Source organism: Salvelinus fontinalis, chromosome 27 (genome assembly GCF_029448725.1).
Source record: "Salvelinus fontinalis isolate EN_2023a chromosome 27, ASM2944872v1, whole genome shotgun sequence".
Taxonomy (NCBI): Eukaryota; Metazoa; Chordata; class Actinopteri; order Salmoniformes; family Salmonidae; genus Salvelinus; species Salvelinus fontinalis.
Genome location: NC_074691.1, coordinates 7,206,040 through 7,223,329, shown reverse-complemented (window position 1 = coordinate 7,223,329; position 17,290 = coordinate 7,206,040). Strand labels below are relative to the sequence as shown.

Below are 17,290 nucleotides of genomic sequence, written 5' to 3'. Positions count from 1 at the left end.
TGCATTCGGGTAAAGCTGTTGCTCCAGCCAAAAAATAAAATAGCAACCTTTTTCTAAACTCGAGAGCTCTTCGAACAGACACGAGAGACCGAATCAGAGACCGAATCAGGCACCACAATGAAGACTTTCTTTCACCATCCAACCTGTCACATTCTGCTCATTTTGCGTTTAAGGGTGTGATTGGAAAAATAAATATAATGACAAATTGGTAGGCTTGCATTACCCCATACAATAACGATCATAAAAATTATATAATTTTTGCTTCTTTACAAAATGTAATCAGACAATACAATGGATTAGTATTCAAATAATACTTTATTCAAGTCATATTTAGATGTGAAAATAACCAACCCCATGTTATTAATCGCGTTTAATGGGTCACTCATTGGAAGACAAAAATTCCACTTTTGCTTACTTGTGCAGTCATCTTGGTACTTTCCAATTGGGCCTATTTAATTGTGGACATGGGAACGGATAGAGTAGCCTATGGCACAATGTCCTACACCGCAAAGATGGCATGGATTCAAATCAATGTTCAGTCCTTGATGTGAACGAGATTCATCAAAGACAATTTAATGTGTATTAAGTCCTTATCTATTTTAAAATCAAAAAGATGGATCACCAGTAGCATGCTAATTGAGTTAATAACTCATTGTTGCCATTTACTTTGATCTATAATGGTCATTTATCTCTGGTAGACCACCGGACAAAGGCTGGTTGAATCAACGTTGCTTCCATGTCATTTAAACAACAAAATGTGTGTGACCTTGAGTGAAGATGGAGAAGTTATTGGACTTCTAAAAAGTTGTCAACATAAGCGAATATTTCTTTTTTTACCGAACTTTTAACCTAAATCCAATGACATGGTGACATTTTGTTGATTTCACATTGAATTAATATAAGTTGACAGCTCAGCCAAAAACGGTCTTTAAACTGACGTCTGTGCCCAGTGAGAAACGAGTTCACCTGCTCATCCAATGCTTCAGAGGTAGGCTATGCGGCCCGTATGCAGGCTAATTTGAACAATTAACAAATGTAGGCCTTACGGTGATTTCGCGATTTAAGTTACTATAAAACTGTCTAAATCATTTTAGGCTAGCTCGAATGTTTGAGAGGTATTAACTTGACAACAGGTGAATTGATTTCCGTGACAAAAGATAATTTCAGTCTGTTTTAAATGAATTATACTTGATATAATTTCTTATCCGTGCAGATAGCGGTAGTCTATATGCTAAAGTCTCTGTGGCAGAAAGAGATGGCAAGACCAGGGAATGACATTTGTGCAGCCCACACACATGTTGAAACATTTATTTTTTTTGAATTTAAGAATTGTTTTGTGAATGAGAATTTTTCAGATTTTAGGCCAAGTATGGTAATCAAATCATATAAAACGTATTTTCTTGATAAATGGCCTTGTCTTGATTCTGTCTGATAGGCGATCTTGCTTAGTCAATATGTAGGTTTAGGCAATTTTTCTGTAGACCACTTTTTAAAATTCTGATTGGCTATAGCCTAATTTATCAACTATTTAATTGGGATACCATTTTGCTCTTTAATTTGTGTTAGGCCTAGGCTACATCAAAGTTTTCAGCCTGGCACAATTGTAGCATCGGCTATAATGCTCATTGTTAAAATATGTTCAGATCGGATAAAATCTTAGCTGTCTGCTTTCCAAAATGCATCTGTTGAATGAGCCATATAATTCATAATAACCGAATTGTATTGTGGTGGATGGCTCTTTTCGGTCTTTTTCCTGGATGTAGCCCCATGCAAATAACCAAACCGCTCAACCTCGTGGACCTTTCAAAGGGTATGGTTATGGGCTCCTGCACTCAAATTTCTTCCATTCCAACTATGTTCCCATTATCATGACTGCATGGGGAAGCATTCGATAACAAAAATAGCAATGACTTCGGTCTTTCTATTGAAACTTGCATGTCTCGGGACCATAAATACAAAGGCCTATATTCACAAAATGTTCTTCGATTTTATGTACACTATCGCTTGTGCTGGTATATAGCATGAAAATGGAATCTTTCCAGCTCGGGTCTGTTGAATTCCAGCTTATTGCAGGTAACTTGTGTTTGTCTTAATGATGTTTTCATTTACTGTAACTTTTGAATGAATACCTGATCAATGTTAATTCAACCGGTAAAATTAGACTCAAATTGTTATGATAGATTGGTGTTCCATAACCTAATCGTTGGTGTAGCTATGGACAACAGGATAATTACGGTGCTTCTTCACATGTTACATCATCATATATATATATATATATATATATATATATATCCTAGGAAGCATAAGACAAACCCAAAATAGGTCAAAATCGTAGCCTATAGGAATGTATTTGCGTGTTATTACATTATTAGGCTACATCATTATAGAAATATACCCCATAGGCTATCTATAGACCTAGAACTTTCGTTGAATAAGTTTCATATTAATAATCAGGTCCAAGTAATGTTCCATTTAGACTACATACTGTTTTGCACGAGCTCGTCAATCCAATATCACTTGTAATCAGATCAACATGTGCACCATAACTGATATAGCACAAAGCACGACAGACATTTTGATTGGGAAAGAACATAGGAGACACTCGAGCACTAATCAGAACAATCACCCTTAATGATATAGGTCTATGTTTGGACGTCAAATCCTATTTTTTGGCTTTCCAGCATTGACCGATTCTCTTGAGGTGACTGTGGCCTTCAGTAACTAACTATAGTGTGAATTCTGAACGATCTTTGAATTGTGTCAACGTTGTGCTATTTACTAGCTCTATAATGTTGCATCACCTCTCTATCCCCCATAAACGCACAGCCTACTTGCATATCAAACATTTCGAGATAATCAACAAAAAACGCACGCAACTCTTTTGAGGTTACATTTGAAAAGATCCCGAACGTCTTGGAGTAGAGGGATGGCATATTTGCTATCAATGGGGCACTTGATGCATTCCGCCATCACTGGCTCAATAACACGAGAGAGATTTGGAGAGGTCAGGAAAGGGGTTCAGCGCTTAGAGTGAGGGCCCGGGTCCTGAACCGTTCCAGCTAACGCACCGGAGATGTAAGTGAAGCAAATGAGCTTGTGTGGAGTCCGTGCTTGTTAACCCAATTCAACAAAATGAAAAGCTATGATCTCAACTTTCATGTCACGGCGAGGGCAACAAGAAAGAAACAAGATGGATGGAAATTATTCACCGGAGTATTTTTGTAGCAAACACTGTTCGACGGTTTCAGAATGTTGGACAATTGTGGTATATTCCTTTCTCAGGCGAAACACTTACAGAAGTGGAATCCCAGCTCTTCGCAAGACAAATGGCAGCTGTATTAAGCTACGGGCCAGTGCTGCAAACTACCAAAGGCATCGAATCGTGTTGCAACAGCGTACCGGACGATGGAAAAGGCCCCCATGACCACAATCAACCTGTAGGCCTGCTCTCTTTGTTTGGGCAATGCCTTATGAACGATTACTTAATTTCAATTAAACCAAAAGCTGTGGGTATTGGCTCAACGGAGGGCCTAGGCTATGTTTGCCGATGACACTGTCTGACAATATTGTAAACAATGACAATATGTTTCAAAAGAGAAGTCACATTTACATATTAAGGTTCCACGGCAGGTGCACCGTTTCTATCGCTTGGAGGTAGGCTAGCCTATAAACCCTATCAAAATAGGTTTTTGAGCATGCACGAGAAAAATCGCGTTGGTGGTCTGGAGAGTGCAGGGGTAGCCTAAATTAATAAATCAAGAATTGGAATATGGATTTATTTGATACAGTGGTGAAATAAGTATAGTCTACTAATCTTCCTTTTGACATTCAGAAGAAACGTCATGGCACGATGAAACGTCAGGCCTAGTCATTGCTTTGCAATCGAATGTAGACTAGCCTGTCACCGAAGAATTATGGATAATAAGGAATTGTTTTAGCTTATTACGTATAAATATATTATCTCATAAACATTTTGTAATATTTTTAATTGATGTAACGGAAGCACTTCGGTAACTTGTAAAGAGCATTTTAAGCATTGCGAAGAAAAAGTTGTATTATAGACACCATTGATGCCTACTGTGCGCCATCTTTTCCAGAAAATTGTATAGGCTGTATACTCACTATATAAAGTACTGGCAGCATAATTACTACTATCCTACTGTAGCAAATAATACTATTATAGACTTATTATTAGAAGTAGATAGCATCTTTTTCTCAAGCTTTCGGCCCAAGGGCGGCTTTAATGGATTGCTTTATTGTATTTAGATTTCGCCAATGTGAATTTCAGATTATTGCACCAAACTGTTTAATCTTCTTTCATGAGTAGCAGAGATGAAGTGATCAACGTGTGTGCCAAGCCTCCTCAGTCAAGACCCTCTCATCCACTCCAGTATTATTTGTATTTTAATTCATGTTTCTTATTTTATAAATTAAATGATGCTTATATGTTTTAAGGGGGACGGGGGCTTTAGCATTGGACCAAGTGTGGATTTATAGTGTATTTATTAAAAGTGCGATTTGATGATATCAGCAGCCGATGTGATCAAATAAATGATCGTACATAGGCCTAATACTTTAGATAGTTGGGAGGTATTTATTCTAGCAGAATAAATATAAATATTTATATATACAGCTTATATATACACCAAGAAATGTCGTGCATTATCAAAACTGAAACTTTACGGTTCTAAGCAAATGTTCTTTGTGCATTTTAACTCTTTTTTTTAATGTAAAAAAGAATAATATTTGGAAGTGAAATTGGTGAAATGCCATAATCTTTTTGTAAACGGGTTTAATCCCCCTTAGTTTATCCTGTCCTTTGTTTTATTGTCGTTATTACAAATCTTGGAAGCGACTGACACGTTCGTCTATCCAGTCGGTTATTTATTTGGGTCTGTTCCTCGAAAAGAGTGCCTTTTGCGTCCCTTTTGATATTTTAAGTAGAAACCATGCACCAATATTTTATTTTAGAAACCTGTTATATTAACTGAAGTCCCATTTAATATAGACCACAGAGCATTTTAATTAATCCGATTTGTTATATGAACAAAGGCTTGCTAAAGTGCCCTCCGTCAACCCTGTGTCACTTCTAGGAAGATTTTAACCCATTTAATCCCCACATTGTAAAGTGTCTCCATCATTGTAAAGCACTAGTTATTTTGTTGCTTTGACAAAGTCATTTCTGAAGATTATTATTTAGGTTATTTCAGATGATCAGTGAGTCATTTAAGTCTGTCCCGCATTTTAAGGTCAACCCTGTAATGTGAACTAAACTCTAGTTTTCAATAATATCCGCTTTAGCCGATATCCGCATAGCTGATGTTGGAGGTGGAACTGCTTTAGAGCAGTCAAATCCCACAAACGGAGATTGCCATTGGCCTCACTGAGTCGCATTAAGAGAAATCTCATGCAGCCTTACTTCCAAATTTGAACACTGGAATGTGAGAAGTCATCTACAACTTGATTAGGATGAAAGAAATCCTCATTATTTTTGTTGAATGATTTTACAATTGGAGCGTAATTTTCTATAGGATAGACTCTTTCTGAACGTCTAACAGTAGTGGGGCAGGTGTGGCTTAGCGAGAATGATCGCTAGAGCAGCTGCTCACCGATTTGATGGCTCCAGCACAGTTCCACCGCTGACATCGCCAAACATCCGCTATGCTAGGTGTCTTCTATCGCAGGTTAACGGTTGATCTGATTGAATCTAGGCCTAATAAAACATGTTTTTTTCAAAAGAAACATTGCACATCTAATAGTGAAATCATAGTGTAAAAGCGGTGAGCTAGTTCTACTATTTTAGGGCCAGACAGGTCACCCGTGAAACAAATCAATGTTAGACGTCCATACACGTCTGAGGACGTCGGGAGATGTCATGGAAACCGTCCACTAGGGGCAACAATGAGCACTGTTACCTTCAAGTAGGTTTTGGTTTTTCTAGGGCGTTGTGGAACGGGGATGACGGACAGGAGTAAGGATCCTCTGATTCCAAAGGTTCCATGTTGGAATCCAGCGATAGAAAGTCGTTTTTAAAATATTTTTGTTTTATCCCAAACCTTAACCCTTACCTTAACCATTCAGAGTTAATGCCTAACCTTAAGAATTCTGAGTTAATGACTAAACTTAACCTTAACTTAACTGTTATGGTCAACCCAGTTACTTTATTTGGCACTTAAAAGGCACTTACTGCAGACATATATATATATAATTTTTTTTACCAAGTTACACTTCTCAAAAGGCACAGGAATAGTGGATCGACCCATTTGTTATTCATCCATATCAAAATCTTCATCCACCTATGATCGCAAAAGAAAAATGAATGTTATAGGGTATTGTATTTGAAATGCACCAGCAATCACTAAATAGCCTAGTAAGCTGTTAGACTAGTCGTACCAATGATGATAATGATGACGATAGGCCCATAGCCTATATACACCTATACTGTGGCTATATAGCCTATCACAAGGCCATCTTTCTCAATGACACACAAATCAATATCAGGTCCAATCATCTAAAGATCACACACGTCAATTTGATGACATTCTATTGGCAAGCTTCTATAGTGACTTCAAAAGGAGGTAATATAGACCAATTTCCAGTTCTGTGTATTTCTCCATATAACCCTCCCCAGATGCTGGATGCCAGACATCCCAGCCCAAATGCACAACAGCTCTTTGATAGTCTATGTTTAGGCTTTTTATTTATTTATTTGACATTTTGAGGCAAAACATCAATACTGGTTTGATAGGGAATGTGGAAATTTCATGTATTCTATACCACTTTCTTTAATGTCTTTGTTAAGCCAATAAATGGTTTATATTATAGAAAATATAAACGTATATGTGCGTATATACTGTATAAAAATGTTCTATTGTGATTCTTTCCCCTATTGCCAAAACAAATTGAGAGCTACTGTAGTGAAATATTTATCCATTCTTATTCCTGCACATGTGGCTAGAAAACATCTGTACAAAACAAAGATCCAATGAATATGAATCTGCTGTCTATAATTAAAGGGCCACTTGGAAAGACATGAATATGCAAAGACATCCACCAACAACAAGGAAGATCTTTGCATTCTGGGAAGAAGACCACTTCGCTGGACATGGCTGATCCTTGCCCTGGTGTATTGTGCATGCACTTGAAATTAACTGTGATTGTGCCTTTGATGTGAGTCATTGTATCATGCTGGCCAATTTAGAGTTTGCAGATACCGGGTGTAATATGACGGCTGTACACTACAGCCTCACACAGCTGAGCCATAGCCCATAGCATACTGTGAGGAGCATAAGAAGAGTCTGTAAGATTTACTTCTGTTCTATGGTAATATGTAAATTAAACTAAAATATAAAAGAAACATACAACAATTTCAAAGATTTTACTGAGTTACGTTTCATATAAATAAATCAGTCAATTGAAATAAATTCATTAGGCCCTGATCTATGGATTCCACATGACCGGGCAGGGTTGCAGGCATGGGTGGGCCTTGTAGGGCATAGAATGACGTTGGAGGCAGCTTATGGTAGAGAAATGAACATTCAATTCTCTGGCAACAGCTCTGGTGTACGTTCCTGCAGTCAGCATGCCAATTGCACGCTCCCTCAAAACTTGAGACATCTGTGTTGTGTGACAAAACTGCACATTTTAGAGTGGCCTTTTATTGTCCCCAACACAAGGTGCATCTGTGTAATGACTATGCTGTTTAATCAGCTTCTTGGTATGCCACACCTGCCAGGTGGATGGATTATCTTGGCAAAAGAGAAATGCTCACTAACAACAATGTAAACAAATTTGTGCACAAATTTTGAGAGAAGTAACTTTTTTGTGCTTATTGAACATTTCTGGGATTTTTTTATTACAGATCATGAAACATGGGATCAATACTTTACATGTTGTGTTTATATTTTTGTTCAGTGTAGGATATACCCATTGACTCTTGAACAATATACCTCATAAATGCCTTATGAGCATAGTACAACTTTATATGCTGATGATGTAATAATTCTGTCACGTTGAATATAATGTAATATGTAATATGTATATAATGTAATGATTACAATGTAATATGTAATACGATGGATATTATCACTATTTCAATCAAGTTATTCAGGCGTAGTACGACTTTCTGCCGCTTGATCTAATACACTGTAATAAAAAGCACAGTCACAAAGTGTCCAACAGCGAGTATAAAGATAAGTGTCACTTTGCAGTGTTGGTATCTCAATTAAATTGATTTTCTCTGGCCAATTCTTTAGAAGTGTACGTCACAATTACATTTAGCAGACCACGTAAACACTCAGGAGAGTGATTGCATTTTCATCTAAATCACCCATATCCCTGTCCCAGATAACTGAAGAAGATTGCCCTCTGCGGATCAGGAGAAATGCAGTATTTGAAATGAGGCATTGGTATGATGAGACGAATCACGTTGTGTGTTCTCTTTTGTGTTAAGGAGACACAGTCATTAGGGTGTGAAAAGACAGTTAAAGCGGATTTCCACCCACCTGGCAGACCAGTTCCCGACAGTTTATCCCTCCTGTGAGAGACATCATTAATTCTCCCGATGTCTATAGGCTGTAATGATTTTAGTTCTTATGTTATATGGAGGATCTCCCAATAGAACCCTTGGCAAATAGACTCTGACCTCTATGTGGTTAATTGCATTCTAAGATCTTCCCTCAATGTGTTTCCCTCAATGTGTTTCCCTCAATGTGTTGTCCCTTGTGTGACTCCCTACGTATTACCATTAGAGTTCCTAGCAGTGAAGCTGTAGGAAAACTAGTACTATTTTGCCCAGGTTCTTCTGCCGTTACTTCCTCACTATAATACAACCTTTTATACTGGGTAAAGAGTGCTCTGACCACAATTGAGCTGAGGTGAAAATGTATATTATGTTCATATTTGAATTCATATTTCATCTCAAATTTCAAAATGCTATTTTGCGAGACCATCCATTCTCACAAACCTGGTGCACGTCTGTGTGGCATTGGCCTACTATGTTTGCTAGACAGATCTCAATTTACCCTCTCCCTTAGATTTCCAGTTTTTCAATTTCTACCTCTTACTCTCTCTCTCTCTCTCTCGGTCCCTCATTCTCTCTCTTCTCCATTTAATCCCCTGCTCTTGTGAAGAGCAATAGGACAAGCAGCTGTGCTCCCGGGGCTCTTGGAAAGGCAGCCACTCAAGCCACTCACAGGAGGGATCCAGACCACCTGCCTCCTGTCCTGGTCAGGCCAGCTCCCAACTCCCAGCCAGGGGAAGATGGGTCTGCCGTTATAGACTCACACTATAGCCGGGGTGGGGGGATGGGGAAGAGTGATCGTCGACCTCTGACCCTCAGTACTCTCCCAGCGCGTCCCGATGAACACCAAAACACAACTCGCAGACTAATCTATGGAATCTATGAACAAACTACATTTTCAGTGCGTGCAAAATAATTGGATCCAACGTCATTGAGTTGTTATGTTGCATCGTGTATTTAACAGGATATATTTCCCTACACCATGTCAAAGAAAGAATAGAAAATACTTTAAGAGGACATTTTGTGTTGAACATGATGACCAAGGGGTCCTACATCTGGGTATATTTAGTCCACAATAAAAGCCTGGCTCTGTTATGTTTTGTTGTTGAGTTCAGCTGCTTCCCCCTCGCACAATCCATTTCATCGCTCAGGTCCGAGGTCAAGACTACGCCACAATGTCTCGCTCCATACAATAGTCAAAATGCATACTTTTTTAGTTTTGTTTACCACAGACATTGTCACTTTCGCATCATGTTACCCCAAGGACAGCTGTGGTTGAGAAGCCTAGTAGCGTACACATGCGTTCTACCCAGGGTACGTCCCAAATGACACACCGTACCCTATGGGCCCTGGTCCAAAAATAGTGCACTATAGATGTGCCGTTTGGGACACCCACCCCTAGTTTGGCTGTGTGCTTGGACTGTGGCGTCGGTCGGATCCCTAGTGAAGAGCTCTTGAGAGTGTGTGGGCGACAAGCAGCCAAGCGAGGCCACGCTTAGACGAGTAGACAAGACTTCCAGAGCGCCACCGTGCTGTGGGTATGACAGAGGTGGAGAGGGCACTGAGTAAACAAGGGAGTGTAGCCATTGTCCAGAGGAGGATGGATGATGACTCACAATGCTCCTTCCAGAGGATCAGGGACCGGTTGCATGAAACACCACAGGTACATTTTCCCCTTATCTTTTCCCTTAAAGTTCCTTAAACGTAAGTAAGTTGCACAAAACATTTTCAGGTGAATTTCCCCCTTAAATTAAGTGGAAAAGTTAAAGGTGCCCGTGAGGTCCCTTAACTGCTTCATTCAGTGTGTATATCAATGTAAACAGCATTTGTGGAATGTTTCTTTCATCTGCCCTGGTTCCCTAAGGAAAACATCAACCAGCTAGCTACTTAGCTAAACAATGGAAGGTGCACAATCCATGGCCACAAAGCTAGCAGGCTTGTTTAAAAAAATATATATATATATTTAACTAGGCAAGTCAGCCAAGAACAAATTCTTATTTACAATGACAGCCTACCCCAGCCAAAACCAGGCCAATTGTGCACAACACTATGGGACTCCCAATCACGGTCGGATGTGATACAGCCTGGATTCAAACCAGGGACTGTAGTGACACGTTGAAGCCACTCGGGAGCATCTAACTACTCTGTAAACTGCTCCGTAAACTAGCTGGATGTGCTAGAAAGTGATAGAAGCAAGTTGATCAAAAACGACAAACCGTCTGAAAGACACAAATTCACATACAGAGGTTGTTACTGCATGTAACAACCCCCCCCCCCCCACAGGTTACAATATCACTAGTAAATGAGAATGAGAACGTTCTTGTTCTCATCCAATAACTTTCGTTGCCCGACTGCTCCCCTCTGTGGACAAACCACTCACGTCACGGCTGTCCCACGTGCCCTTGCTGCCTGTTCTGGACTGAATAAGGTGATTGTTGAGCAAAATGAGAGACACTCTAGTTGAACCATTATTTGTCTATGCCATGAATCAATTAATATTCAAACTCTTAACCTCTAAACATGATAGGATTTAAATAGACATGACACATTTTCTATTCAAATAATCTCATTGATTAAATACCTACACCTGCCTTGTAACACTAACTGAACATAAAAATATTTGTCTACGATGCTCAATGCAAAATAAATAAGTTATAAACTGCTTAAATTAGAAAATACTTGTGATATTGGAACTGGGAGGTGTTTTGGGCTGTCCAGTATACACAGTGGCTATAATACAGATCCTTCTTCATCAAGGTATATACTGTCATCTTGTGGTGAGAAAGTTGTTTGACGCTCAATTGCTGATTGACCCAATAAGGAATGCGAGTAACTTTATAGTTTATGCGCTATAATTTATTATTTATCACTTTAACATTTGCTGGAAGTACACGGTGAGAACAGGTATCCACTGATACTAACACGTGTTTTAGATGACTAGAGTGAGTACAGATATTTTTTGGGAGCAAAGTATTTGGAAAACTGCTTTCAAATATTTAGAGAGAGAGAAATAGAGCGGGCGAACGAGTGAGAAATGGAGAGAAGGCGCGAGGGTTTGCACAGAAAAACCTTAGGATAAGAGCTCCCTGTTTTAATATGTGAATGGGGTGTCTTCGCTCAGAAAGGATACCGCATGAATTTGTAATTATTTTTTTCCCCATTGGGAGGAAACAATGGTATGTTTGAAAGCAGAACAAGTTGCGTTTTATTAGCGATCCCCTTCACGAGGCCAGCTGCCCATATGGAATACAACGTGTCCAACAAGGGTCACAAAAGAGCCAAGTGACAGCCTTTACAAAACCTCAGAGATACTAACTCCTCATCCGTACTCTGAGATGAGCTGACCCAACTGACAGCTGAATAGAAACAAAAACGTCCACAGCTCTCCATCCACCACTGCCACAACATCCCCTCTCTGTTCCATTCTGCATGTGCAAACCCCTAAAGATCCACAGCTGCACTCAATTCTATATTTTGGGGGTTCTTTGTGAATTGATAAGCAATGCTGCTCTGTGAAAAACAGAGTGAGACATTTTTTTAAATTGGTTTATATTGACTATAATTAATTTGTTGTTTTAGCAAATATTGTTCATGAGAACTGAGAAGAAGAAAAAATCTAGCTTAATTGGTCATTTGGTGTACTGTAATAAGCCATGCATGCTTTTCAATTAAGGAAATGTAAGGAAAACATCACAAAAAAAAGTTATATTTGTTGGAGCCCTTTGCATGACTCGTAAAATCCCTTTTTACTTTTGATATGAACGAAATTGTCCAGACTGTGTTTGCAAGATATTCTCTTCAGAGTTGTTTGTTTCCATTTTTGCTTTGTGATCCAACGTAAAACCCTGAACCGAATTAGATACAGGAAGTCATTTAAACAGGTTTTGCTCGATCTTCTACTTTAAAAGGGAACTCGTTTTCATCTAGTTCTGTACATAATGGCATTTATGTATGTAACCATTTTTACGAATAACGAAACATGTATATCCAAGTTTCTGTTCGATTTCCCTTTCTGGGCCGGCATAAAAGTCATTTAATGTAGGTTAAGCCATGAATAATAACCACATCAAACTGACAGAGGTTTATTCACGGCCATAAATATTCAAGATCAATCCACAGTCCACCCAAAAACATAAATTAATTAATAATATGAGCATTTTGCGTACTTTACAACAGAAATAACATTCCTTTATAACATTCATTTGGCAAACATTATAAAAAGAACGGAATTTCAAGAACCCTAACATTGTCCAGACCCATCAGCTCTGATGTGGGTAAAATATAGATCATAATATCAATCCCTTTCTTTCGATTGTATTTTTGTCGAATCAAAGTTATTTGGAGTATCCATCGTCTACCAAGTCCATTGGTACATTTGCGCCATATGATGCACACTGGGCAGCTGTGAGATGGCGTCGGGGCTGTAGTGAGAGCGCATATGCATGTGATGGAGAGAATAGGCGCTATACGCCGACAGAGGTATTCCAGCCCTGAACGAGGCCTCAAGATCCTGAGTTTTGTTAGTGTCACATGGCTTTCCATCCCGAACCAACACCGGAATGGCCACCCGTCTTGGGGACACGAGATGAACCATCTCCATCCCCTTCTCAGCGCGTGCTCTCTTCATTTTATACCGGTGATTCTGGAACCAGATCTTCACCTGGGTCGGTGTCAGTAGTAGTGCATTCGCAAGGCGCTCCCTCTCCGGCGCGGAGAGATATCTCTGTTGTCGGAATCGTCGCTCAAGTTCGTAGGTTTGAGCTTTGGAAAACAGCACTCTCCTTTTCCTCTTCTTTCCCGAGTCGCTGCTGTCACCTGTGGCGTCTCTGTCGATATCTTGGGATTCGTCGGCGGACAGCTCTGGATATTTCGGTTCGTTTCGAGAATCAACTGACAAACCATGCACTGTTTGAAAGGAAACAAAGTGGGTCTGGTTATCAACTAGGGTTGACAACAAACGCTATGAAATGGGGCTACATACATTTCTTAATTTCTGACAACAAATCTTGAACTTATAGCAATTTGTTGAATATAAAAAATATTGAAGAGACTACTAATAATCGAAAAAAATGGCCTATTGGTGACAAAAAGGTAAATATTTTGATCAGGCTCTACGCATAGATAGGCTATTTAAAATTGCATTACGAACGGATAATATTATAAATTCTGATTGGACATGGATAGACTCATATTTTAATGGTAGCCTAATAAGTTAAAACAATACATGTTTAAATGAAATCGTGACGTTTTGCATAACAAACCAAAACATGAATGCAAATGTTTTTAATAATGACATAGGCCTATAACCTAACGGATGAGATATGACTAGAAAGTGGACGAATCAATTAGTTCTATACCTTGATGTTTACGAAACGAACTTTTTTAAGCTACTCACATGAATACTGGATGGTGCTGGAGGAGGCAAGCCATCTTGAGTAGGGATTACCACCACCATCACACAAAAGGCTCTTCTTGTAAGGCACATTTCCAGTGTCTTCAGAAGATGGATTTTGCGTCAAAGTCTCAGTCGTTTCCACCTCGTTCTCATCTTCAGTCTGCTCCGTTTCAGAACCTCCATTGGTGTCGGGGAGATCCAGAAGGTCCTTTACAGAGAAGCCCGTCTTTGTGTTGCTGAACGACATGGTGTGAGAAAGTCTGTGACGCGCACTGTAAACAAGTGTTCGTTTTTTCCCCCCTGCTACTGTTCTGAACCAGTATAACTGACTAAGAGTACAGTATTTATAGATGAGGTTTTAAGATGTTCAGGGTTGTGCCCTTTTGGGTTAAGCTAAACGGAGACTTAGTCGGCATGCAGGAGTTCACCGTTGGCTCGTCGAGAGGACTCCAATGTGCTGGTCATGGAGGAGCGCAGGAGTTGATGGAGAGGAGAGGCTCATGGATAAAGCAGGACTAGGAGCACTGGCATAAAGGAAGCTATCACCAGACGGATTGGTCCATATAATGTTCCTTGAAACACTGAATCTGCATTGGAAAATGAATCGGAATAACGGAGAAAGACTGAACGCGTGTAGGCGGGTCCTTGGAGTCAAGTGGATGAAGAGTGTGGGTGTGAATTTCTCGGGTTCGGGGACATCCGAATCTCTGTCATTGGTTCTTCAGAAATGTGATGACTGGTATTATGGGACAGTTAATCACCGAGATGGGGAGGGACATTTGTGCATGTAAATGACATAGAAACCATTACAATATATTGCTTCAAAGCATCATACAAATACTATTTATTTAAGAGCAAAAACATCCTTTTGAGATGTATTTTATTACCCTAAAGATCGAAATGTGAATTTTGGGGGTGTAATATGGGTAGGCTAATTCATGAAATCCTTTTAGGTCAATATTTTGGTTCAGGCTTAACTCAAGTAGCGCGTAGGGCATCATGAATGAAACATAGCCTTACATAGAATCTTGTTTGCAATTTAAGCGTCTTATCTCTGAAAGGTGTTGATAGGCCATATGCTGTTTTATTTGGATACATTTCAAGCTCTAAGAAAATAATAATGCATTCCGTTTATTGGGACACTGACTAGGCCTATACAGACATTTGTATTAGGCTACACTTGTTCATGTTGTCTTTATCGTCGGTATTACTATGATAATTATTACCATATCATTAGTTCTGCTCACTATTTATCTGTCAGAAATATCTAACTGCACCGGCTGGTCTCATAGATTAGACGTAACATAGCAAACGGAAATCCGGCACACTCAAATTAGTATGATATGTTACGTTTGGTAGTGTTACAGATGGTTACAGATGGTTACTTAAGGCAACAACAAAAGTAGGGTCGTTGGTCAGCGTGGATGGGTGGACGTATAACGCTAACGTAATACATACCATATGATACACAACATATCATACAAAATGGATTGTCTCAGATTAATTTAAAGAATCATATGAAATGCTCTGAGACCAGGTTGCAGCGCAGCCTCCATCCGCCCACGCATCACCTGGGCATATCCATTGCAACACAATATAATACAAGTATATTCCTTGGGAATATTAGCTTACAATTTCTTTATAACAATAACAATTATTTTATTGCAGCAATTGGTAGTGTTTAATTCACGTGGGAAATCGAATGATAAGCTCTTGAGTCAACATAAGACGCTGACTATCATGTTCATATTTTTCTTTTTAGATGTTTTTATTCTCCCCTTCTCTATGCTCCAACGCCCTCATCTCGTATGTGATGTGGTTGACAACGATTCTCGTTCTCAGCGAATCCTCCGGGCGTCCTGGGTGGTCGTACTAAGCAAACACACGTACAAACCGACTGCTAAGCTGCGGACAATGAAGGAAATGTAGACAAATGTCCTGCTTCTTTTGGAAGTTTTTGTGCGGGCTGAGATTTAGCATTTGTTTCGGGGGCAAGAGAATAGATGATTGACGCCCCCCTTACAATGCGCCGTAACTGTTTGGAATAAATCCGCGGTTCCTCCTGGTTGTCATGGTGTTCAACTGCTTTCAATGAACTATCTCTTTATTCACCTCTGACCCCCGCAGCCTCTAACACACACACACACACACACACACACACACACACAACACACACAACACACACAACACACACACACACACACACACACACACACACACACTGTTATTATTATTGTATTAATACTTTGGTAGCACTTGCGCATTTGTTTGACCAGCAAAGCGGTTCTCAAACACATTTCGACAGGGCGAGAGGCTATCGCTTACACGACCACTTCACCGATATTTACATGTTTACTTTCTCACTCACAGTGTACACACCATAGAATTACAATCTCTATGGTACACACTGCTGCCTATATGGCCTAAAGAGTCGAATCACCTCTCATTGTGCCCATGCACGTTCTGCTTGCCTGCTTCTTGAGATATAATCACTCCACGAAGTGTCCTTCCTTCGAATGTACACTGCTTTATTTCCGGACAAATACGACGTTTCTGTAATTGATATATGATTGATTAATGGCTTATTAAAGCACACGTATTCACGAGCCTCGTAGCCCAAAGGCAACGTTTGCCAGAGTGTGAACCTTATTTTGTCGTTATTATCAACACATCGCGATACTACTTGGATTTGGCAACTACAGATCAATGTTCAACATAATCAAGTGGCCTCAGTCCAAGAGAGAGAACTCAGGACATGTCCAAGCAGAAGCTTCTCTGCCTTCTCAAAGGAGCAAACAAAGAAACATTCCACATGTCCATCCCCAGCAGCTTCTCCGATAGAGCGGCGTTGGTTTATTCTAACCTTTAGGGTCCGAGCGCCCCAACAATCCACGACATTGGATACGACAATAGACATAATTCTTAGGGCAAGGGGGGGAAAAAACAATATTATGATCATTCTGGCATTTCTTCATGCAATACTGTATCAATTCAACAGCTAAATTATATGTCAGATATATTCTGACATTAAGGAGTTGTCAGCAGATTAATCAGGCAAAAAGTTGACTTCCTGGCCATATTTTAAATACTTTAGTACCATAGTATTCCAAATGCATTACAAAACCCCTTAGTTCCACCCTATTACAGAATAGGCTACATAGAGAATTGTGAGGCATAAATAATCCCAATATGAATGTAATCGTGACCTTCATATCATGATACATCATAAGGTCCCTGCCAGCCCTAATCATTCTTGATGCAGGCAGATCCCGGTTTTAAAATGAAATCAGCCCAGACAGAGTATTGAGAGAAGAGAACCAGTATGAAGAGGTGCCAGAGTGCAGAGCATCCAGGTGGAGCTGTCCCACTGTTAC

The 17,290-nt window shown here is 39.6% G+C and overlaps 1 protein-coding gene across 1 annotated transcript; it reads right to left on the bottom strand.

Annotated features, from left to right (window-relative positions):
- Positions 1-10,840: 10,840 nt before the first annotated feature.
- Positions 10,841-14,635, bottom strand: LOC129824940 (homeobox protein Nkx-2.2a-like). The gene is made up of 2 exons (XM_055884511.1): positions 13,917-14,635; positions 10,841-13,426 (listed from the first exon to the last, which is right to left on the bottom strand). The coding sequence occupies exons 1-2, from the start codon at positions 14,161-14,163 to the stop codon at positions 12,876-12,878; spliced, it is 798 nt and encodes a 265-aa protein (XP_055740486.1). The 5' UTR covers positions 14,164-14,635; the 3' UTR covers positions 10,841-12,875.
- Positions 14,636-17,290: the final 2,655 nt, after the last annotated feature.

What these genes read in the sequence shown, in the direction of transcription:
- LOC129824940 (XM_055884511.1), bottom strand. Translation starts at nt 14,163, where the DNA reads ATGTCGTTCAGCAACACAAAGACGGGCTTCTCTGTAAAGGACCTTCTG. An exon ending in CAGCACCATCCAGTATTCAT is followed by an intron (nt 13,427 to 13,916) that starts GTGAGTAGCTTA and finishes CCTTTCAAACAG; the next exon opens with TGCATGGTTTGTCAGTTGAT.